The sequence below is a fragment of the Schistocerca piceifrons genome, chromosome 4 (genome assembly GCF_021461385.2).
Source record: "Schistocerca piceifrons isolate TAMUIC-IGC-003096 chromosome 4, iqSchPice1.1, whole genome shotgun sequence".
Taxonomy (NCBI): domain Eukaryota; kingdom Metazoa; phylum Arthropoda; class Insecta; order Orthoptera; family Acrididae; genus Schistocerca; species Schistocerca piceifrons.
Window position 1 is genome coordinate 32,260,749 of NC_060141.1, and position 26,682 is coordinate 32,287,430.

General features: G+C 41.7%; 1 protein-coding gene across 1 annotated transcript in view; it reads right to left on the minus strand.

The window, feature by feature from the left end:
* The window catches only part of LOC124795570 (dynein regulatory complex subunit 7), a 319,826-nt gene that overhangs the window by 218,767 nt on the left and 74,377 nt on the right, over positions 1-26,682 (minus strand). Inside the window, exon 5 of the mRNA XM_047259642.1 lies at positions 16,512-16,686. Coding sequence (XP_047115598.1) covers positions 16,512-16,686 — 175 coding nt within the window. The remainder of the gene's footprint in view (positions 1-16,511; positions 16,687-26,682) is intronic.

Sequence of the window (26,682 nt, forward strand, 5' to 3'; positions counted from 1 at the left end):
ACGTCTTCCGGTGCTATGTGCATCTGGTGATAGGCATGTTTACAGTCAATAACACTGAAGATTGTGGCACCCAATAACATATGAGTGAAATCGTTTATGTTCGACAGTGGGTAATTGTCCACGACGGTACGAGTGTTTAAGCGAATGTAGTGGCCGCACATTTGGAAAGAACCATCATGTTTGGTGACGAGGTGAATCGGTGAAGACCAGTTGCTGTCCGACAGTTGCAGGATATCTGCCTCCAAAAGTTCGTTAATTTGCTGCCCGGCCATGAGAAACTTAATGAGGTTGAGGCGTTTAACCTTGTGCCTAATAGGAGGGCCGGCAGTGGTAACTATCTAGTGTGTCATTCCATCAGTGATGGAAGAAACTGAAAACTGCACAAGAGACTGAGCAACATCCTAACGTGAAGTTTTTGGATGATTGGGGTGCGACAAGGCATACCTGTTAGTGCGCATGGGAAAAGGCATCACGAAAAAGTCACGTGCTTAATACATGAGTGCAGCATGCGCTTGTTTGGAGAGGTCAGCTGCGCATGCAGTGCAGAGCAGGTTGGGACACGCAGTGACTGTCTGTTGTCAGCCTTGGTTTGGGTAACTGGCACAGGCAAGAGAGGCATTGGCATCGCGCGGGGAATAGCGATGGCTGCCGAGTCACGTGACTGGCGCTCGAGAGGGGGGAATGTTTATCAACACGCGGGGCGGCTGCCTGCATGGTGGATGTGGTTGTAATGCACGCGCGACTGTCATTAGAAGCATTGTTTGGAACACATGGCACTGAATGTGGCACATGCGTCGGGGGTGCAGTGTCTACCAGACACGAATCATCACATGCAATTAATGTTTATAGACTAACCTGCTAAGTGTCCGAGCTGGTGTCTGCTGGAGAAACATGATTAGGTGGCAGCACTGTGGACTGCAGTTTCAGCAGCGAGGTACGAGCCACAACAAGCTTGTGTAAGTGTGTGCTATTCGTTGTTTCAGTTCGTCATTTTCCCGGCAGAGTTGTGCCACCGAGTCGTATTCTGACAGTAGGTTAGTGACGCAAGTCACAATGTTGCCCACGAGGGTGGAGCACTCACGTACTAACTCTCATGTCGCAAGAGAAACAGAATACGGAACATAAGTGTGGGAGCACAGTATCTGAGTGTTAGTGGGGATGATGTAGTACTGAGCCCTGAAACACGTACGGAGAGAGTTTTTAATGTGACAAAAAATTCATATCGATAATTGGTTCATCGATGTCGGCAATGTAAAAAGTCCACAAAAAACACAGAGAAGGAGATAGGTGCACTGTAACTTTGACAGAGTCTGAGGTTTGTAATGCTGATGCATTGACAGCTCGTAGAACTGACCTCGTCAGTCAATAGGTGGGAGGAGCCAACGATGTGGGTATGATAGACACATCAGCACCTGTGTCAACTAGGAAGGAGGTATTGTAATGGAACTGACAAACAAACATCATTTTGTTACATTATACACTAAAGTTGTGTTAAAAACGCTTTTGCTTAATATAATACTAAGTTAGGTGTTGCAATCAATTATCGATATTGGAATTGTATGTTCTTTGTAGCTTATGACTGTGATCTTTGGTCTACAACAGGTTTTCGGTCACTTGAGTGTTGGCCGCGGTTGAGTGTAGTTGTTTATCTAGTTATGGCAATAAATATGTGTTTTTAGTTACAAATAAACCGTGGAATACTGCGCCATGATTTTGATAGTCCAGTGATAATTAAAAAACCCGCACCTTTTCTCGGACCCAGAGCAGTAAAGGAATCATCACGTAGACAACGAGAAGCCACATGGACAATGCAGACTCAGCAGCATCAACAAAGGAGACATCATGGCCAGCTCTACTAAAGTACTATACAGCCATTAGCCACACCGTAATGGTGTCCTTATGGAGATAACTTTTCCAGCTCAGTAGAGAGGGTTCATGACAGTATCACATGGGGCCCGCTGATCATAGCTAAAAAGCATCAACTAGAGACTTCCCTCTTGCAACAATCTAGGTAATACATTTTTTCTTCCTGTTATGCCAAACCACCATGCCAAGGAAATTTGGAACATGCTATTCCAATTACCATCTCAAAAATATGTAACTGACAACACAGCTGAGCTGCAGAAGTGTCAAAAGTTACATCGCCATGTGGCAACGCTCTTGAGTGCATTCCTTTGCTACCTTACAGACAAACAGTCACAAGAGTGTTATTTATATGCATCAACTGAAGCACCAGATGGAGCTTTGAGCCAATGACTGTAACCAGCAGCTGCTGTGATGCCGGACTGCTCCAGCATCCATCGGTCAGCAGTGAGCACCACCAGCCTATCACTTGTACGCTGAGGTCGTAAGTTTGGGTGCTGTGCCGCCTGAGCTCTACTCTGCCTAACACTGGAGGCTTTGCTGGCCAGTGCCAGGCAGCACTGCTGCACCCACGATCGTTGGAAGCCAAATCAGCATCTGGTGTTTCAACACCACTGAGATACCATGCTGCCACCCTGATACAGGCCACAGCGTAGTGTCGCTTTGCACGATACCTGTGCCTGAGGAGACCCATGAGACACAGTCACCGTGAATCGATGTATCTCACTGGGGTTTAGCATGCCCCTCTAGCTGTTGTAGCTTGCTGGGGTAATAAAGAGTTTTCATGCAAGTTGCCTGTCCTCACCAGTCCGTCAAATCCACAAGACCAGAGGTGTAGAGCTGTACGCCATACTGGCAAGTATTAGAACAGTACCTCCCATCGACAGCAGACATTAACATGCTCCATACCTCTACATTCAGAGTTAGAAATGGGATTGGAAAGGATGCTACGACATAAGCAATGCAAGTGAGTAGTAGGACATGTTTATTATAACCACTTATGGGATCTTTGTTTCCATTTCTCCTGGATTTGGTTCCGTTCTTCTTTTCCCCTTTCTGTGCAGTATAGGTTGAGAATGAAGGCAAATGTATTTTGGCAAGTTATAGGCAAGTGTAAGTAGAAGAGGGCTACATAGTTGTATAAATGGTAAAAGAAAATCAGATTTAATTTAATGTTCTCATGTAAGTTATAAGCTTAGGAGTTTGTGAAGGATCTAAGCTAGTAGATATATGGTTTGACATCCACAGTGTTCTGGCATAACCACAAGCATTGGAACAAAGAGGAAGAACACAAGACCAGAGAAGGCGGTGAGGCGACGCCGGCCGATAGCCCCTGGCAAGGACCGCGCCACGACAGGAGCGACCCCTGCAGGAAGTGAATATAAGCGCCACTCCTGCCAGCCTCGGCCAGACATTAGTGGACAGTATTTGCAGAGTATTGGCAGAGAGTGCTACGAGAATAGTTATTAGTGACCAATATCCATTACTTGTTTGGACTTTGTCTATAGGGAAGAACATTACTGTTTACATGTCATCCATCACTTGCAACACTTGTTCTAAATACAAAGTTAACTACTGTCGGTCTGCTTTATTGAAATAAAACTACTAATGTTATTTGCTTGAACTGTTGGATAGCATTCTGAGAACGCAGCATCCTTTGAGCCCCCAAAACGAGATGGGTAGGCAAGACTCCACATTTTGGCCACAAGGACTTCCAACCAAACTCTGTGCCGATGGCTATGGAATTTCTTTTTTGCTTGTGCTTTAATTCTCTCTTGTCGTTACTTTGCAGGGACACATATTGTTTTAACAGTTTCTCGTTGTTACTGCAAATAAGTGTTTTCAGGTGAGCATTGCAGAAATTTTTTTTGCTTGTGTCCTAATTTTACTTGCTTACTTAGTCACTTTGTTGCATTTGTGCCTTCCAACATGCCCACCTCACCTGTCCCGCCCCATGCTCAGGTGCCGCAACTGCAAACATTAGATGCCACACAGCTAATGCAGATGTTTCAGTTTCAGAAGCAGCAAATATCTACACTGCTCAACATGGTGCAGGAGCTACTAGCCAACGCTGCGTGCCCGACAGAATAAGCAACATCTAGTACAGCTGTTATACCACCTTTTCGACAGTTTTGTGAACAAGAAGAAGAATGGCTCGAGTGGTTACACCAATTTGAGGCACACTTAATAGCCCACAGTGTTGCAGGAACTGTGAAACTTCCCTATCCATTATCCACGGTAGGTAGTTCAGTGTTCAGATTAATTCAAAAACTCTTTCGTATGCCACTCTGAGTGAACTTAGTTACAACCACGTTATTGCTTCGCTAACTAACTATTATGACCAACAAGTGAATGTGGTAGCAGCTAGGTATCAATTCTTTAATTGCAAAAAATGGTCAGAACAAACTTATCGTGAGTGGGTAACAGATTTGCAGGGTATGAAAAGGAAATGTAAATTTAAATGTGCTTGTGGTGCTTTATATTCAGATATTATGTTGCGTGATGTCATCGTGTACAAACTCAGAGAACAAATTTTTAAACAGTCCGATCCCTCATTTCAGCAGGTAGTGCAAATGTTAGATCAGTATGATTCCGGTGCCTTGTCAGCTCACACATTTGAGCAGCCAGCTATTTGTTGTTTGTTGGGTTGAGTCCCTTGCTTGCAATCGCCCAATTCCACACTGGCAGTGTGTGCTAGCCATGCTGAGTAAACAACCTTCCAAGCCACGTAAGCAGTCCACTAAACAGATGGCTACACAGGCGAACAGAATTAATTCTTGCCCTAGGTGTTATTCACAGCACAAACGCCAAGACTACCCCTCCCGACAGGTTCAGTGTTACACTTGTGGTAGGAAAGGACATGTGCAGTCCGTATGTTTGCAATGGAACAAACTTAAGAATTTGGCCCACTCATAAAAATCTAGTCACAAGGCCCATGTCATTCATGCAGTATATTCACAGTCTGCAACAGGCATGAGCAAAACTAGCAAGTGTGAGGTTTCTACAGAGAAACGCCAGTCAAACAAACTTTTTGTTAATTTACTTATGTGTGGGAAACATGGGAAATTTCAGTTAGACACGGGTGCTTCTGTCACATTGTTCAATCATCACACCTATGAATTGGTAGGCTCCCCATGCCTGCCTAAAACTACCATGCAACTCAGTTTATAATGGACAAAACATTCCCATTTTCAGGATGTGTACTTTGCCTGCCATGTATCGCTCACATACACGGACGGTGACTTTTACAGTGTTATAATCACGTGAAGTGTGAGAACATATTTGGTCTTGATTCTTTTGATTTGTTTGGATTTAACACCCAGGATAATGTGTTGTCAGTGTCTGCAGTCAAAGCAAAAGACAGTGTAGCTAGCTTGCTAAAAGAATTCCTGCAACTCTTTTCTGAAGGTTTAGGCAAAGCCAACAATTTTGTTCCACATATTACGCTGAATGACAATGCTCAGCCAAAATTTTGCTGGACCAGAGCTGTTCCCATTGCATTATGGGACAAAGTCGCTGCTGAACATAAAGAATTGCAAGATAATGGAGTTATTGTGCCCATATCAGCTAGCCAATGGGCAAGTCCACTGGTTTTGCTTCCCAGACCTTCAGGTCGCATTCGTCTCTGTGTTGACTTTAACTCTATAGTCAACCCACAAACTGTCATTGATATTTATCCATTGCCACACCCAGAGGATCTCATGGACAGATTAGGTGCTGGATGCTACTTTTCAAAAATTGATTTGTGTGATGCATATCTTCAAATATCGCTCGATGAAGAATCTCAAAAAGTGTGTGTAGTAAATAATCATTTGGGCTTGTTTAAATATTTGTGTTTGCCTTTTGCCAGTGCTTCCACACCCTCCATTTTCCAACGGTATTTGGAACAGCTGACTGCAGAATTGCCAAACTGTTCAAACTGCTTGGATGATATTGTTGTAGCAGGACATACACCTGAAGAACAAATTACAATTTTACGTGCTTTGTTTTGTGTTTTGTCTGATGCAGGACTAAAGCGTAGGCTGGACAAGAGTGATTTTTTTAAACCTATGTTGCAATATCTTGGTCATGTCATCAACAGTCAAGCTGTACAACCTCATCAGTCCCATTTGTTAGCCATGGGAGATTTGTCAGTTCCTTGCAGTATCACAGAATTACAGCCAGTTTTAGGGAAAATAAACTATTATATTCAGTTCACACCAAATGCTGCACAAATCATGGCTCCATTGCATTGCATGTCCCCTTTGTTTGGACAGATGAGAGCCAAGTAGCTTTTCAGAAATTTAAAGATGCATTGCTCAGTGATTGATGCTTAGTTCACTTTGATCCTGAGAAGCCAGTTGTATTGCAAGTTGATGCTTCCTGTTACAGAATCAGGGCAGTGATTTTACACAGAATTGGTGATAAAGAGAGGCCTATCACTTTTGCATCAAAAGTGTTGTCCAAAGCTTTGTGTAACTATTCACAAATTGAGAAAGAGACTTTGGCTATTATGTATGGTGTCACCAAATTTCACCTCTGTTTGTATGGCAGAAAATTCTACTTAGTAATGGATCACACACCTTTGCAGTCCTTGTTTCATCCAATGAAACCGGTTCCTGTACAACCTGCCCAAAAATTGCAAAGATGGGTTTTGTTGTTGTCTCAATACCAGTACGAGATTGTGTATTGCCTGACAGCTCAACATGGTAATGTGGATGCACTTTCATGCTTTCCGATTGGCCCTGACACAGACTTTGACACTTCTGCTGCCTCTTGTTGTCCCATCGATGCTCAGAATTGCTTCAGCCTTTTCTGCTGAATTATAAGAAAATTGCACAGGCCACGGAAGCTGATCTTGATTTGAACATTTTGCTAACATACATTCGCACATCTTGGCCTCGTTCCTTGGATAGCATAAAGAACTGTGTAGTGTGCCAATACTTTGCTCATCAGCATAGCCTTGCTGTACAGAAAGGTGTAATTATTGTACAAAATGACAGTGGACAGTCACATGTGTTGATCCCTAAAGCTTTGCAAAAAGAAGTGTTGCAGTTACTTCACCAAGGGCACAAGGAGGATTGTTCGTACGAAACAGTTAGCGCATCGACAATGTACCTGGCAGGGTATGGACACCCAAATAGAACAGATGATGTCATGGTGCCATGCATATGTGGAAAATGGCAACGTATACACAGTCTTTGTGGGACCTTTTTCGAAAACTTGCTGACTGATAGTGATTGACTCATACAGCAAGTTTCCTTTTGCTCTGCCAATGAACTCGATGAAGTCACGTAGCACAATTCAGGTGTTATCATCGATTTTTTGCCTTGAAGATTTACCTGAAGTAATGGTGTCAGACAACAGCCCTCAGTTCACATCAAATCAATTTGAAACATTCTGTGAACAGGATGGCATACAGCATGTAACTAGTGCACAGTTCCACCCACAGTCAAACAGCGAAGTGAAATGCTTTTTCAGGACCTTCAAGCTGCTTAAGACGGATATAGGGTCCCATATTGGTTTGATTCCTGTGGATGCTATCGATAGGTGGGACTACACTAGGCATGGCCTTCACCTCAATAGGAAAGGGAAGGGAAAACTGTCTGGGTTGATTGCAGAAAACTTAAGGGGGGACTCTGTCACAAGTGGTAAAATACCAGTGGTCACAGGTGTCAGAGGGGTGCCTTTTTTAGGGTAGGGAAGGGGGAAAGAAAATGAGTTTTAAGAGAGATTGGCAGACACACTCAGTTTGAGAAAACAGATGAACAGGAGTCAGATTTTAGCATACAGCCTCCATTTAAACAATGTTTAACAGAAAGTAATCAGAAACTGCCGCTTCATCTTCGCTAAAGCAGTTTTAATCCCATTAGTATGCAGTATCAGTTACCTTTATTACACCAGAACATTCCGGGACTCAGAAATAAAGTTGATGAACTACTTATTTGTATTGATGAAATGAATTCATCTAACCAAATTGACACATTCTGCCTCTCTGAACATCAAGTGACCACTGGTATAGATATGTTAGACATTTCAGGATTTAAGCTAGCTTCCTACTTCTGCAGAGTAGATATGGATGGAGGAGGAGTTGCCACATTTATTAAAAACTGCCATAAATTCAAGAACATTAACACTAATAAATTCTGTTTAGAGCAGCATCTAGAAGCATGTGCAACAGAAGTAGAGTTCCATAACAGATCCTATATAATAGTAACTATTTACCGAGCACCTGCAGGAAATTATAATCTATTCATAAATCATCTAGAAGCTCTTTTGGGTTATTTAACAGGAACAAACAAAGAAATTTTGATTGCTGGTGACTTTAATACAGATTTTCAAATGCAATCTTCCAGTAAACATTTACTGCAGTTAGTAACATTGTCTTTCAATCTAACTCACACTGTAAACTTTCCAACTAGGATCACTAAATCCTCAAGGACAGCCATTGATAACATTTTTATAGACAAATCAAAGGAACAAAATCATATCATAAAACCTTTTATAAATGGACTATCAGATCATGACATGCAGCTCCTTGCTTTAGATGTAAATTCTAAGCAGATTATCAAGACTGCTAAATATGAGTACAGGAGAGTAGTCAATCAACCAAAAATTGAGTGTTTTAGAAAACTGCTCAAAGATATGATCTGGAAAGATGTTTATAGTGCTCATGACATGAATGAAAAATATAACACATTCATGAGCAATGTCAGTACCATGTTTGAAAACTGTTTTCCTCTAAAAGTTACTCAAATTAAACAGAAGTCTATAATAAAACCATGGATTACACAAGGAATAAAGATTTCCTGTAAGACAAAAAGGAAAATGTATCTGTCGACCAAGAATAGCTCCAATGCTGATGATTTAGCTAAATACAAGGAATACTATAAAATATTTAAAAAAGTAATTGAGACATCAAAACAAATGCACTGCAAGAAGAAGATAGCAAAGTCAGGGAACAAAATAAAAACAATATGGGATATAGTGAAAGAGGAGACTGGTAGAACCAGAAAGGAACAGGAGCAAATAGCACTAAGGGTAGATGACATATTAGTAACCGATGGCATAGTGTGGCAAATCTATTTAACAAGTACTTTATAGCCAATACTGATAGAATGGGATTGTCAGGATCAGTAAATAATGCCCTTGAATATCTGAAACTAGCCTTTACAAATAGCTTCAGGTACATGAATATGTCACTCACTTCACCAAAAGAAATAACCTCCATAATAAAATCTTTAAAAACAAAGCATTCTAGTGGTTATGATGAAATATCAACAAAGTTAATTAAGGCATGTACTTGTGAATTTAGTACAATTCTGAGTTACTTGTGTAACCAGTCAATTATAACTGGGACATTTCCTGACTGGCTAAAATATGCAGATGTTAAGCCTCTGTTCAAGAAATGGGATAAAGAGATACCATCAAACTACAGACCGATTTCACTTTTGCCAGCATTCTCAAAAAATTTTAGAAAAGGTAATGTTCAGGCAGCTTCTCAAACATTTGACCACAAGTAACATATTATCAAGAAGGGTTCTGATATCGAGAAGGCTATTTACACCTACAGTGAAAATGTACTTAATTCATTAAATAACAAGTTACTAGCAGCAGGTATTTTCTGTGATTTGTCAAAGGCATTTGATTGTGTGAACCACTACATCCTTTTAAGTAAATTAGAATTCTATGGTGTCACGGGCAGTGCTGCAAAATGGTTCAAGTCATACCTCGCTAACAGGAAACAAAGGGTGTCAGTGCAAGGGACTAGTGAATTAAGTCATCAGTCATCATCAGAATGGGAAGAAATTACATGTGATGTCCCTCAAGGATCCATTTTAGGGCCACTGCTTTTCCTTGTGTACATTAATGATCTCTCATTAGTTACACTGCCAGAAGCAGAGTTCGTTTTGTTTGCGGATGACACAAGTACTGCAATAAATAGTATGTCAAGAGTAGTTCTAGAAAGATCTGCTAATGATATTTTCATGTGTATTAATAAATGGTTTAAAGCCAACTCACTGACATTAAACTTGGCAAGGATTCACTATATGCAATTCAGAACCTGTAAGAGGTTTCCACCCAGCATATGCATAAAGTATGAAGAAGAGCAGATAGAAGAGGTTGACAGCCTTAAATTCCTGGGATTACAACTTGATAATAAATTCAGTTGCGAGTAGCATGCCACAGAACTGCAGAAAAATGCCTTAACAAATCTGTATTTGCAATTCGAGTGTTAGCAGACATAGGCAACATAAAAATGAAAAAGCTCGCATACTTTGCCTACTTTCATTCCATAATGTCATATGGTATAATATTTTGGGGTAACTCTTCAAGTCAAACAAAAGTTTTCAGAGTCCAAAAGTGTGTAACACATATTACGAGTATTTGTAGAGTAAATTCACAGACGTCCTGTAGAAACCTCTTCAAAGAACTGGGTATACTAACTACTGCCTCTCAGTATATTTAATCCTTAATGAAGTTTGTCCTAAATAATATATCTCTTTTTCCAACAAACAGCTCAGATCATACATACAATACCAGGAACAAAAATTATCTGCACAAGGACTTAAAAGCACTTACTTTAGTTCGAAAAGGGGTCCACTACTCTGGAATACTCATCTTCAATAACTTGCCAGCAAACATAAAAAATTTAGTTACAAATAAAGATCAGTTTAAAAGGATCCTGAAAGACTTACTAGTGGCCAGCTTCTTCTGCTCCATTCACAAATGATGTATTGTATATATATTCATACTATTCTACTCCATTGACGAATTTTTTAATAGAAACAAATTATGTACTGTATATATATTCATACTATTAGTATTGTTATTTCAGCTTTTATAAGAAAATAAAAAAAAAATTGACATGTTCCACATCCACGAGGATCTCCACAGCATGGATCTATGGAACGAAAAACTAATCTAATCTAATCAGATGGCCAAACTTAGCTCTGCATACACCAGGGATCACACAAATTGTAATTCTATCCGTGACAGCAAAGGACTTGGAAGAGCAGTTGAACAGAATGGGCAATGTCTTGAAAGGAGGATATAAGATGAACATCAACAAAAGCAAAATGAGGATAATGGAATGTAGTTGAATTAAGTCCAGTGATGCTGAGGAGCCGGCCGGGGTGGCCGAGCAGTTCTAGGCGCTACAGTCTGGAACCGCGCGACCGCTATGGTCGCAGGTTCGAATCCTGCCTCGGGCACGGATGTGTGTGATTTCCTTAGGTTAGTTAGATTTAAGTAGTTCTAAGTTCTAGGGGACTGATGACCACAGCCGTTAAGTCCCATGGTGCTCAGAGCCATTTGATGCTGAGGGAGTTAGATTAGGAAATGAGACACTTAAAGCAGTAAATGAGTTTTGCTATTTGGGGAGCAAAATATGGTCAAAGTAGAGAGGATATAAAATGTAGACTGGCAACGGCAAGGAAAGCGTTCCTGAAGAAGAGAAATTTGTTAACATCGAGTATAGATTTAAGTGTCAGGAAGTCGTTTCTGAAAGTATTTGTATGGAGTGTAGCCATGTAAGGAAATGAAACATGGACAATAAATAGTTTGGACAAAAAGAGAATAGAAGCTTTCAAAATGTGGTACTACAGAAGAATGCTGAAGATTAGATGGGTAGATCACATAACTATTGAGGAGGTATGGAATAGAATTGGTGAGAAGAGAAATTTGTGGTACAACTTGACTAGAAGAAGAAATCGGTTGGTAGGACATGTTCTGAACCATCGCGGCATCACCAATTTAGTATTGGAGGGCAGCATGGAGGGAAGACCACAACAACAACAACACCAGGGATCAAGCCTTGCAACTGTTTCTCGCCTCATATCACTCGCACACATGAGACGGACCATCGCCGGTGGAATTGCTTCACGGCCGCTGCCATTACACACTGCTCCTCCTGCTCCACCCTCCTCAGCATCTGGCGCCAGAGGAAGGCCACAAGTATTGCTTCACACCACATGATATTGTTTTTTATAGGGTTTTTAGCAGCAGCAGATGGTAGGCACGAGGCAAGATCATCTGTCGACTTGGCGCTTGCATGTATCTCCTTTCACACCCAGATGGCTTGCAGCGCCACCATCAAAATCATCTTCACCTCTGTCATGTACACTATGATCTATCAGTCTCTCTTCCCCCAGATTCAAGGGTCCAGAGGACAGCGTGACGACAGCAGCCACCAGAGGGTGTTCTGACGACACTGTGGGATGACCCCAAGGAGACAGAGCTTTCACTTCCTCTGCCTCCTGGACCCACCCACACCAAAGCAGTTGCCTCCTTCTTTATCTGGTTCATGGCAGCAGGAGGTGGATGCATACCAGTCTGGTCGTTTTCCAGGGGAATATCCACCAGAGCGCAGGCCAGATTGTGTGGTGTGCCCGGAAGATTGGCAACCCCTGCAGCCACAGCTTCTGGCCTGATGTTGAGCCCACACTACTGAATCCCCTACCACGTTCAAAGGTCAAACTCCCTACACAACAACAGTCTGTCACTTTAGAGGGGGGGGGGAGGGGGGGAGGAATGTTTTGTCATAACTACTAGCACCAAAAAGTAGAGAAGGCGGTGAGGCGACATCAGCCAATAGCCCGCTCACAAGGACCATGCCACGACATGAGCGACCTCTGCAAGAAGTGAATATAAGCGTCGCTCCTGCCAGTCTCAGCCACACGTTAGTGGACAGTATTCATAAACTATATGCACAGCCTAGCACACAGTGCTTCGAGAATAGTTATTAGTTACCCATATCCACTGCTTGTTTGGACTTTGTCTATAATGAAGAACATTACTGTTTGCATGTCGCCCATTGCTTGCAACACTTGTTCTAAATACAAAGTTAACTATTGTCAATCTGCTTTATTGAAATAAAACTACTAATGTTATCTGGTTGAATTGTTGTATAGCATTCTGAGAACACAGCATCCTTTAGGCACCCTATACGAGACGAGTCCCTGAGTTGTGAGCAGAGCTTTTCTCTTCTTTTCCTGTTTCTGTACCACACACCAGCTGCTTATTCTATTTTCTAGAAGATAGTTGAACCCATGGTGCAATGCCAATGAAGTGAAACATAGATCAGTGTTGCAACAGTATTGCATGGTTGAGGCTTTTTTGTCTTTACATCATATGACACTGGCTTAAAGCAGCTCAGCATAGCACTGGTATTCCACAGAGGAAAGGTGATTGTTGGCATGATGTCTTCACTATAGCACTCTACGTCTCTTGCATATAGTGAACATGATAGCAGAAAACTCACCTAAGATAACTTTCAGAATCAGTGTAAGGGAAATGTATTAGGTATTAGGAATTTATCATGAGGAAGAATTATAGTGTTGAGTGGTATTGAGGTACACTAGCTGCAGCTAGGAAAGTGCCTCTGGCTAAATACATAACTGGGACCACAGCACTCTTGAACCATGATACACTGGATTTCTCTGGATGACACAACGTTTAAGATTTAAATGATAGTTCTTCAGTTCTTACAGGCATTATAATTTGGCTGCAGTGGCTCTACCATGAATTACTTACTTTTTGTGAATATTTCAGGTTAAGCACTTCTTCCCAACATGTGTGTTTATATCTTACATGTATGAAATCATTTAGCAATGCCAGGAGTTGAATTATATAAAGTTTTGCATTCATACAAAAAGTCTGCACAGAACTCTTTCATACAAAAATTTTGCACAGAACAATAAAGGAGGCAGTTTGCTGTAGTTAAAGCATGTAATTAGGTAATATTTTAAAGGAACTTCTAAGTGGAATTTCTGTTTTCAGGTAACATGTGATGGTGTAATGTGTGCAGTAGAAACACAGTGTGTTTAACTTAGTCTGGTAGGAAAGCACTGATGTTGATCATTTTGAGAAGTGTGATCACTTGTTTAAGATAAATGATATATGTTTTTAAGGTTAAGTACGATAGTAAGTGAGAAAGAGTGGGTACATATACTTATGATGTCATAGGATGTCTCTCAAACCTCTTTACAAGTGGTTTAACATTGCTCCTAAACTGACAAGTGAATGTCATGGACTGTTAGGTGTTTTGTCAACTAGAGACTCAGTGGGACAGCATAGAAAATGTCGCAGAAAGCAGTCAGTAGACTATGAAAACTGGACCGGAACACGAATGTTTTGTTGGACAAAAGTAACCACACAGTCAAATGTAGTAACATATATGAGATACACTATTGTACAAGTCAAAAGACTTACCCATAGTTTTCCAAATGAACCAGTGACTAGAACTATACAAACTATAGTAACACTTGTCATTTCTAATTGTATCTGAGTGCCTCTTCTAGCTAAGACTCTCCGGAGCAGCACCAAGCTACATTCAGGGACCAAATTTCTCCAAATAGTGGAGGTATTCTGTGGCACACAGTGTCACCAAGGAAATTCAGAACACAGTTTTCCAATTACCTTCCACAAGGCATATAACTAACAACAGACACAAGCTGCAGAAGCACTGTATGTTACATTAACATCTTGTAACAAATAGCTGATAAAGCACTGTGCCAACCAGAGGTGCATTGCTTCACCAGCAGACAACCAAATAAATAGTCACCAGTGCATTATATATACATTCCAACTGTACAATCAGGCAGAGGTTCGAGCCGGTGACTGTAACCAGTACCTGCTGTGCTGCTGGATCACTCCAGCATCTGCTGGTCAGCTGTTGTCACTATCAACCCACTACCTGTATGCTGAAATCCTCTGCTTGGTGCGCAATGCCACCCCACTTCTACACTGCCCAGCACTAAAAGCTTCACCAGCCAGCATCAGCCACTTCAGTGGGGACCATGACTGCCAGCAGCTGACTCAGCATGCGGCCTATCAGCAGCGATGAGCCACCAATCTGCCACCCAGCCAAAGTGACGAAGTGCAGCTTCTGTCCACCACAGGCTGTGAGACTGACAACTGACTGCAGCCATCGAAAACGGACATCGTAAGTCAACACCAGGTTGCACCACTCGGTGATGACATGCCCCTGTAACTGCTATAGCTTTTTGGACAAACAAAAAGTTTACATGCACTTCACCTGTCTTGCTGCAGCCACCTTCACCTCCAACAGACCCCTGTACCCCTTGCCAACCCATCCAATCCACAGTGCCGAGGACTGAGAGTTGAACACCATACTGACAACTAGAAGAATTGCTCTTCCACCCCACTGTACATCCAAATGCTACAGTCCTGTCTCTTAAAATGACAAAGTTACATATCAAATGCGAACATCCACTAGCCTCACTGGAAATGGCTGGTAACTGGCCCTTAATGTTCTCTAAGGATACCCACACTTGATTACGAGTAGGCACTCCCTGCTCCTGTACATCACACTAAAATGATCACATTATATCAGGCTTAGCAGTCCTGTGGAGAAAATAAAATAGTGTGATGAGTTGCCAAGGAGAAAGGTCTAGGAGCCTGAAATGTTTTCTGTGAAGTGGTTCAAAACTGGACACACAGATGCTGTGTACTCATGCAGGCCAGCAGTATCAGCACTTGACAGTGCTTTGTTGTGGTCCTCTGTTTCGCCAGCAGGTCAAGTCATGCAATATCCAAATTTGTGGGGCATCTGGATGTGACTGTGGCCAGCTGTTAAGATTGCATTGTCACAGTTCTGGATGAAAACATCTGATCACCACACAAGGGGATGACCACATTGTTTGCTAAGAACATCGTAGCTCCTTCACATTTGCATCTGCCATCTGAGAACAAGTAACAGATTCCTTGCAACATTTTGTGTCATACCACACCATTGCTTGTAGTCTAGCAGAAGTTAGACTAGAGGACTACTGATCCATGTGTATGGTGCCACTAATACTACAACACAAACAAATGTGCCTGTAGTGGTGCAACCAATCAGGAAGTAAGGACTGCTGGTGAGTGGCACTGTGTTGTGTTTATTGAAAAATCACACTTCTGTACTAACACAGATGACAATCGTCAGCAAATATGGCCGTGAAATGGGGAAGGTCCAACTGTTCCCACATTGTGGAGAGGCACAATGGTGTTACTCCTGGCATCACAGTGTGAGAAGTCATCAGGTATGACTTCTGTAACAACTGATACTCACTAAGGGAACTCTGATGGCACAACGATACATTACGGACATCCTGCATCCTCGTGTGACAGTATAATGGAGTCCTTTTGCAACAGAACAATGCTCATTCACACTTGGCATGTGTCTCTATGATTGGTCTATGTGATGTTGAGGTACTCTTGTGACCAGTAAGATCCACAGATTGTTCCCAATAGAACATGTAAAAGACCAGCTCAGACGGCATCTCTATCTAAGTGTCATTAGCCGAGATATCGAAGACCACTTACAAAAACTGTGGACCAGCTTGCCTCAGAAGAGGGTTCAATGGCTTTGTCACCTTTTACAACTGAATCAGTGTATGCTACCAGACTAGATGTGGTGCAATATCCTATTGGTGATAAGAGGGCTCATTCTGCCAAGTTCTTTATAAGTTTCACTTGATTTTGTTATCATTGGAATAACATAACATAACGTTTCAATCTGTGAAGTTTTATTTCATTTATGACTCCTCTTCTGAGTGCTTCACTTTTTTTTGCCTGGCAACATATTTCAAAACAGCAATTTCAGTTAGTTAACATAAATCATAATGAAACTTCCAGTAAAAGGACAATACAAGATAAATTTTTACCTGGACGAGGTATCTCAATCCTCTGTACCCAAGAAGGAGCAATATCTAGATGTTTTTCCTGCATGATGTGTTGAGGATCACCCTCCGTTTCACCAGTTTCTTTCCGTGTGAACCAAGGCTCGCCAACAAAAATATGTGCCCAGCATTCATTGTCATTCAGTTCAAACTGCAAATTCTTCATTAGGACAACACAAATTACATTTATATAGAGAATAATAAGGAACAAAACATCTGAAATACAGAAAACCAGGAAAAAGAATCTACATTAATAAATAAACAGGAAAATCATGAACGGGCGTGGTATCCACACAAATTAAATTCTGTAACTGAATCTCAATTTTATATTTTCAGTAATATCAGAAATTCTTAAATGGAAACAGCAAACAAGAAGTTTGGGCAAGGAGTCACTCAAATGTAGATTAGGTAAACACTAGTTCTCTCTCCCTCCCCATCTCTCTCTATCTCTCTCTCTCTCTCTCTCTCTCTCTCTCACACACACACACACACACACACACACACACACACACACAGAGCAGATTCGAGATTCACTGAATGACATCTTCATGTATGAATCCTGTGGCAAGAACATTCTTTTGTTCTTTGTTATGAAACACCAACACTTACTCCCAAGTTTGTTTCACTTCATCCTTCTCAGCCCCATAAAAAAATCTGTCCATATCAAAGACATTTATGAAATACAGTACCTACATTCTGATAGCTGTACCAGTGCCACATCAAATATTAGCTCCACTACAACCTTGGCACTGATGGATATCTTGTCCACAAACGAAGCAGGCGTTGCCAAATCTTAAGAATAGATAATATCCAGCTCAGCTAGTCCTTAAACAGATATCCTATGCAGTTTATTCTAGTCACTGGAAATTGGCTACTATATCACACTAGTCTTATTTATTGGATTCTTGGAAAACATTTTGTGCTTTTAATATCTGTCATAATGCCATGGAATGAGTGATACCATACTCAGAGTCGTACTCCAAATCCATGTAGTGACGTTCAGTCACAATATCCTAGTCCTTTTTGTGCCCCTCCTACTTCTTATTCCCCTATTGATCTGTGGGTGACCCAGCTGAACAACCTAGCTGATTAATATTCTTACAAATACCATTTAGTTGTATAGATACAAACTCTACTATCTGGCTGCTTAGCCCCAACAGAAATTGAAACACATCAAATTGGAGTGACAATACATAGTGGAGCATGGAAGAGGGAGGGAAAGCAGTGAGTTGTATGACTCCCCCACGATGTATCGATTTGGCTTCATGGTATGTCTTCATTGCACACTTTGCCACATCTGCAATGCCACCTGCTGGTCTTTTTGCACAGCGGAGAGGTGGTGTGGAGCTGGTGAGTTGAGTTCATAATGGACACTGCTCAAGAGCAGACCTCGCCTTCTTCCAGGTGCAGCCTTGTGTTTACCTTACCCACTGCCCTAAGATGGACGTTTGTTGTGTAAGCAATTTCCCATATTTGTTCAGTGGTCTAGTCACATGGGGAGCAAGCACGGTGCATTTCTGTGTTTTCAGCAGGGCAGTTAGAGCAAACTGCTGGAAGTGGATAGTTTCAGTTCCCCTGGTACTGCAGGAAGCTGGTTCCGTCAATTGACTGTGGGTAAGCAAACTATGTTGAGGGTTGCAATGGACCAAGTTTGGTCCAGTGTAATGCAGGAAATTTTGCACATTAACAGAAGTGTCTGGCAATGGAATAGAGGGCCACAAGTATGAATATTTGGTGTTTTGTCAGCCACTCCTGTTCAACCTAAATTGAATATGTCTTTTGTGACAGTGCCTTGTACATAACTTCTGATTATTTTGTGCCACAAGAGTAAGGTTTGAATGTCCAGTGATCCCTTGGAAAGTCCAGTAACTGTAAATTGTAGTAAACTTCTAGATGGCCTATGTCAGTTTTGTGCATTTACCCGTGATTAATTCAACTGTTACATGCAAGGGTAAGTTACATTCACTTATGCAACATCTTAAATCAAGTGTAATATTATTTTCTGTTATTTAATATCATTTGAATGAGTTCTTCATATTTGGCACCAAATTTATTTTGGATGGGATTGGTTGCACACAGAGATAAGTTAGGTAGCCACTGTATTGTTTATCAGGGCCACTCTGTTTGCAGTTAACGAATATTGGTCACCTGTGAGTGTTTCTTTAGTTTTTCTTGTTTGTTGCATGGTGACATGTTTGACTCAGGGGCCGTGTTCACTGTGTTGTGCTGTGCTTCTCTGCCACATGGCCACCATTAATGATGCTTGTTTGCAATTCGTTCCCTGTCTTGTTGATTTGTTTTTTATCTTAAATAGCTCATGTGATAACCTGATCTTTCGTGTAATTGTATTGGTGTAATTGGCTGTGGTATCCTGGCCATTATTGGTTGTTAATGTGCAACCTTAGTGTGTTGTAGATGTATGCTGTATCTGCCTGGCCTTTTTAACCATATGGCAATAACAACATATTGTTGTACTATCAAAGTATTTGACTGCACTTTCAGGGTGGTTGTCTGCCCAAATGCCCAGTTATTTTAATATCTTTTAAATTCTTGTTGGTTGGGTCCCCCAGAATTTTTTACAGTTAATTACTACTGCTTAAAGGGAGAGTTTTGGATCTTACTATTACTGCCATTTTGGTGTAATGTGTTGTCACTCAACAAGGTTAATTACCTTGTAAATTGGAACCTGTTTTTTTTATTATTACTATTATTAGATTATTGAAAAGTACTGAAGTTATTAAACATTGGTCTCTCTATGTTTTATTAAGTACTGATTTGCATGAGAGTTGCTTGTCTAAGTCAGTTTTGTAACTGAAGTTGATTTGAATGTTATTTACTCTGATCAGTAAAGGGCAGTGTGTGTGACTATGTATGTTGCTATCCTTGTACATTTACCTCGCTCAGCCCTCCACTGTACAGCCATTGTGTTGCTCCTTGCATCACTCCTTTTCATTATTTAAATTAATCTGTAGCATGTCAAGCAGGATATGGATGGGGGAAGAGGAAACAATGTTGCTTGGCAGAATGTGCATGGACTAGAGATGGCAGACACTTTCCTATACACCAACATTCCTCATATCCGTGGTCTTACTGCTATTGAACACTACCTCTCCCAATTTCCCTCAGACTGTAGATCAACTAACTCATTCTACATACACCTTACACACAACTACTTCTCCTCTGAAGGTAAGGTGTACAAACAAATCCACAGCACAGCCGTGGGCACCTGCCCGCATGGCACCCTCTTATTCCAATCCATTTATGAGCCATTTAGAGGAAACCTTCCTAGCCTCCCAAAACTCCAAACCCTTGATCCAATTCAGGTTCATTGATGATATCTTCATGATCTGGACTCAGGGCCAGAACACCCTATCCTCATTCCTTCACAACCTCAACACCTTCCCTCCCATCCACTTCACTTGGTCCTTCTCAATCCAGCATGCCACTTTCCTGGACATTGAACTCCTACTCTTTGAGTCCTCTATTCACACACCTATTACCAACCACCAACATAGTAACTGCATTTCAACAGTTCCCCCATCCCTTCCACACCAAAAACTCCCTCCCATACAGTCTAGTCACCTGGGGACGGTGTACCTACAGTGATGGCAGCTCCCTTACCCAGTATGCTGAAGGTCTTACACAGGCCTTCACAAACAGGCACTATCCCCCAGACCTAGTCTGCAAACAGATTTCCCATGGTATGTCAACCCCCCCCCCCCCCCAATCCACCCACCCCTCCTTTCTCCCTTTGTCACCCAGTACCACCCTGGACTGGAACAACTGAACCACATCCTTTGACGAGCTTTGATTATCTATTATCATGCTCTGATATGAGAGACATCCTACCCAAGTTCCTTCCCACCCATCCTAAAGTGGTGTTCTGCCACCCACCCAACCTGCAGATTCCTTGACTTGCGCCATAGGGTGGTGGGGTTTCGGGTTCCGCTGAATAGATCAGGAGTTCACTACACTCAGCTGGCAGCCATACGGGTAGCGGAGGCTGTGTTGCGTGAACTGGGCGGTTTTTTAGATTAGAAGGCCCCGGGAAAGTACGGGGTGGGCTGCAATCTCAAAGGGTGCATGGCAAATACAGGACATGCTTGGATCAAGGAACAGTCAGAATTGTAGTTGTAAATTGTTGTAGTTGTGCTGGGAAGGTCCCTGAGCTTCAAGCGCTAATAGAAAGCACAGAAGCTGACATCGTTATAGGTACAGAAATCTGGCTAAAGCCTGAAATAAGTTCTGCAGAAATTTTTATGAAGTCTCAGAGGGTGTTCAAGAAAGATAGATTAGGCAGAATTGGTGGTGGAGTGTTTGTGTCTGCCAGTAGTGGTTTATCTTGTAGTGAAATCGAAGTAGATACTCCGTGCGAATTGGTATGGTTGGAGGTTATACTTAACAGCCGAACTAAGTTAATAATCGGCTCCTTCTACTGACCCCCAGACTCCGATGATATAGTTGCTGAACAGTTCAGAGAAAATTTGAGTCTCGTAACAAATAAATACCCCACTCATATGGTTATAGTTGGTGGGGACTTCAACCTTCTCTCGATATGTTGGCAAAATTACTTGTTGAAAACCAGTGGTAGGCAGAAAACATCTCCCGAGACTGTCCTAAATGCTTTCTCCGAAAATTATTTTGAGCAGTTAGTCCACGAACCCACGCGAATTGTAAATGGTTGCGAAAACACACTTGACCTCTTAGCCACAAACAATCCAGAGCTAATAGAGAGCATCATGACTGATACAGGGATTAGTGATCACAAGGTCGTTGTAGCTAGGCTCAATACCGTTTCTTCCAAATCCACCAGAAACAAACGCAAAATAATTTTATTTAAAAAAGCAGATAAATTGTCACTAGAAGCCTTCCTAAGAGACAATCTCCATTCCTTTCGAACTGGCTATGCAAATATCGACGAGATGTGGCTCAAATTCAAAGATATAGTAGCAACAGCAATTGAGAGATTCATACCTCATAAATTGGTAAGAGATGGAACTGATCCCCCATTGTACACAAAACAGGTCCGAACGCTGTAGCACAGGCAACAGAAAAAGGATGCGTAGTTCAGAAGAACGCGAAATCCCGAAGATTGGCTAAAATTTAGAGATGTGCAAAATTTGGCAAGAACTTCAATGCGAGATGCCTTTATTAGGTTCCACAACGAAACATTGTCTCGAAATTTGGTAGAAAATCCGAAGAAGTTATGGTCGTAGGTAAAGTACAAGTGGCAAGACGCAGTCAATACCTTCACTGCACAGTGCCGATGGTACTGTTACCGACGACTGTGCTGCTAAAGCGGAGTTATTGAACGCAGTTTTCCGAAATTCCTTCACCAGGGAAGACAAATGGAATATTCCAGAATCTGAAACATGAACAGCTGCTAGCATGAGTTTCTTAGAAGTAGTTAACTTAGGGGTTGCGAAGCAACTCAAATCGCTTGATACAGGCAAGTCTTCGGGTCCAGATTGTATACCGATTAGGTTCCTTTCAGATTACACTGATACAATAGCTCCCTACTTAGCAATCATATACAACCACTCGCTCACCGATAGATCTGTACCTACAGATTGGAAAATTGCGCAGGTCGCACCAGTGTTTAAGAAGGGTAGTAGGAGTAATCCATCGAACTACAGACCTATATCATTGGCGTCGGTTTGCAGTAGGGTTTTGGAGCATATACTGTATTCAAACATTATGAATCACCTCGATGGGAACGATCTATTGATACGTAATCAGCATGGTTTCAGAAAACATCGTTCTTGTGCAACGCAGCTAGCTCTTTATTCGCACGAAGTAATGGCCGCTATCGACAGGGGATCTCAGGTTGATTCCGTATTTCTAGATTTCCGGAAAGCTTTTGACACCATTCCTCACAAGCGACTTCTAATCAAGCTGCGGGTCTATGGGGTATCATCTCAGTTGTACTACTGGATTCATGATTTCCTGTCAGGAAGGTCGCAGTTCGTAGTTATAGACGGCAAAACATCGAATAAAACTGAAGCGATATCAGGTGTTCCCCAGGGAATCGTCCTGGGACCTCTGCTGTTCCTGATCTATATAAATGACCTGGGTGACAATCTGAGCAGTTCTCTTAGGTTTTTCGCAGATTATGCTGTAATTTACCATCTAGTAAGGTCATCCAAAGACCAGTATCAGTTGGAAAGCGATTTAGAAAAGATTGCTGTATGGTGTGGCAGGTGGCAGTTGACGCTAAATAACGAAAAGTGTGAGGTGATCCACATGAGTTCCAAAAGAAATCCATTGGAATTCGATTACTCGATAAATAGTACAATTCTCAAGGCTGTCAATTCAACTAAGTACCTGGGTGTAAAAATCACGAACAACTTCAGCTGGAAAGACCACATAGACAATATTGTGGGGAAGGCGAGCCAAAGGTTGCGTTTAATTGGCAGGACACTTAGAAGATGCAACAAGTCCACTAAAGAGACAGGTTACACTACACTCGTTCGTCCTCTGTTAGAATATTGCTGCGCGGTGTGGGATCCTTACCAGGTGGGATTGACAGAGGACATCGAAAGGGTGTAAAAAAGGGCAGCTCGTTTTGTATTATCACGTAATAGGGGAGAGAGTGTGGCAGATATGATACGCGGGTTGGGATGGAAGTCATTAAAGCAAAAACGTTTTTCGTCACGGCGAAATCTATTTACGAAATGTCTGTCTCCAACTTTCTCTTCTGAATGCGAAAATATTTTGTTGAGCCAAACCTACATAGGTAGGAATGATCATCAAAATAAAATAAGAGAAATCAGAGCTCGAACAGAAAGATTTAGATTTAGTTGTTCATTTTTCCTGTGCGCTGTTCGGGAGTGGAATGGTAGAGAGACAGTATGATTGTCGTTCGATGAACCCTCTGCCAAGCACTTAAATGTGAACTGCAGAGTAATCATGTAGATGTAGATGTAGATGTAGATGTAGACCTCCACAACATGCTAGCCCATCCCTGTGCCACCCCCAATTCTAACCCCATGCCACAAGCATCATATCCCTGTGGAAGGCCAGGAGCAAGATCTGCACAATCCACCCACCAGCACTTCCTATTCCAGTCCTGTCACATGCTTGTCCTACCCAATCAGAGCTCAGCCCACCTATGAAAGCAGCCATGTTATATACCAGCTCTGCAGCAATCATTGATCAGATTCTTACATTGATATGACTAACAATCAGCTATCCACCAGGATGAACAGCAACACTCAGATTGTGACCAAGAGCAAAGTGTTGCACCCTATTGCTCAACACACAGCTGAAAATAACATTCTTGATCTCGATGGTTGCTTCACAGCCTAGATCATCTGGATGCTCCCCTCCACCACCACCTTTTCTGAACTGCACAGATGGGAGTTATCCTTACAACACATTCTCTGCTCCCGAAATAATCTGGCCTCAACTTACAGTAATCTACTGCACCCCCCAACCAACAGTTTCCTCCCCCATCTACCCTACCATCTCCACCCAACTCAGGTCCCCACTGCCCCTGTGCACAGCTTGCTGGCAGTGCACCCAATTATCTTTTCCCCTTCTCCCTTCCTTTCCACTCCCTTCCCTCCCTCACCCACAGCTTAATGATGCTGCACCGGGTAGCCTTGTCTGCCGCCTCTAGTCCCTGAACATTCTGCCAGGCAGCACTGTTTCCTCTCCCACCACCTATACCCTGCTATCCTTCCCCGCGCCACTATGGATTGCTGTTCCCGTCTGATGCATTTCAGTTTCAGTCTAGCCTGAGCAGCCAGAGATAGTGCTCATGTGTGTGTGTGTGTGTGTGTGTGTGTGTGTGTGTGTGTGTGTGTGTGTGTGCGTGTGAGGTGTGCTTGTTTGTGTCCCTGAACATTCCATCAGGCAGCACTGTTTCTTCTTTGAACACCAGTACCCTGCTATCCTTCCCCCTTCCCCAATCCATTACAGATTGTAGCACCCTTTCGACACGTTTCAGTTATGGTCTAGCCTGAGCAGCCAGAGATAGCAGTCATGTGTGTGTGAGGTGTGCCTGCTTGTGTGAATGGTGTGTGTTTCTTTTTCCTGAGGAAAGCTTAATGTGTAACAGTCTTTTCATTGTGCCTGACTGTCACTCAATGTGTAATCTTTATGGTAAGCTGTAATCTAGTCTTTCCATCATTAATAGTCATAAGCTAATAGTAGTATCCATGTACAGATCACCAAAGGGAAGCATTAACATATTTTTAGAAAAAATGGACATGCTATTGAGTGAATTAAGTGATATTAAATGGCTACACTATGGTATTGCAATAGGAGGTGATTTGAATGCTGATTTTGATGTTACTAAATGTAAGGGTAGTGTTGCAGATCTGGAAAACTTACTAAGACAATACAATTTACATCATGTTAATAACAGGCCCACAAGAAACAAAGCATGTTTAGATAACATCTTTGTAAACTTCAAGACCACTGAAAACGCATGCGAAGTTGTAGTGTTCCCATTCTCTGAGCATGACTCCGTATCTCTAAATTATGCAAGAAAAATTCCCCTCAATAGGGGCAATGCAAGCAGACCTGTCCCAACAGTTGTGATTACCAGACCTGTAACTGAGGATAAAATTAACACATTTCGTAATTCCCTTGCTGACAGAGACTGGTTTGGCCATTGTTGTGTCAATGGACGTTACACATCAAGTAATGACCTGCCAGCCAAAATAATATTTGATAGATTTTTTAATGCATTCTTGACCCTATTTAACCATAGTATTCCCATAAAGAAAATCAAAATAATGGACAGCAGCCACAAATCCAGATCTCAAAACAGACAAAATATATGGTACACTAAACAGCTGACAGATCTAGAGAAACAAGTTTTGTTACTGTACAACATATACAATAGTATGAAGTCTGACTATGCCAATGCAGCCTATGTGGAATGCAGGAATGAATACAAAAAAGCCATCCTGCAAGCCAAATAACCTTCAATGCCAACAGCATACGTAATTCCATCAATAAATGCAAAACCGCTTGGAAAGTAATTAACAGTGCTGCCACAGATACTAAAAAAGACAAAATTAATATCCCACCTCAAACACTCAATGAGTTTTTTATTAATTCAGTGAAAGAAATAGGAGACGCAATTATCAAACCAGACATTAGTCCATCAGAGTTACTCTCCCAAAATTGGGGTAGACAGTCACTAAATACAAGCGTTCTAACCTTCTCTGAAGTATTGCCTAGATTTGTACAAGGGGTCATAAAACAACTGAAACCATCTGATAGCTTAGATATATATGGCATATCATGCAACCTGCTAAAAAAATGTGTGATTGCATTCTGTACCATTTAACCTACTGCATAAACAAGTGCTTAATTGAGGGGTATTTTCCTGATGAGTTAAAACTGTCTAGGATCGTCCCAGTATACAAAAAGGGAGATAAAGACTCTCCATCTCGTTACAGGCCTATTTCAATAGTACCCGCATTCTCCAAGGTAATAGAATGCATCATGTACCAACAATTATCATCTCACTTTGAGAATCTAGGAATAATTAATGCTACACAATACAGGTTTAGGAAGAATCTGTCGACCACTGATGCAATCAACATGGTAGTCAGTTACATCCTCAAAGTTTTTGAGAACAAAGGCTTTGCTCAGGTCTCATTCTGTGACCTAAACAAGGCCTTCGACTGTGTTGAGCACACACCATTACTAGAGAAACTAGAATTCTACGGCATCAAAGGAAACAGTCTCAGACTATTAAAAGCTTATCTCAACAACCGTAAACAGGTAGTTTTTGTTGGTAAGGAAATGTCAAACATAGAAAATGTTAAAGTAGGTGTGCCTCAGGGATCTGTACTGGGCCCCTTCCTGTTTCTGATAATGATCAATGACCTCCCCTCGTTCATTAGATCCACCACTGTATTGTATGCAGATGATACGACTTTTCTTCATAGCGGAAACAATCTTAATGATCTTAAAACCTGTGCTGAAAATACACTCACCCACGCAGCGTATTGGTTCAGAGCAAATGGTTTCCTGCTAAATGAAAATAAAACTCAGCAGATAATCTTCACTCTAAGAGACAAACCACTATCTGATGACCCTAGTTCTGTTACATTCCTGGGAGTTTATTTAGACAAAAAGTTATCCTGGGGCCAACATGTAAACTATATTAGTAGTAAGCTATCTAGAGTAATTT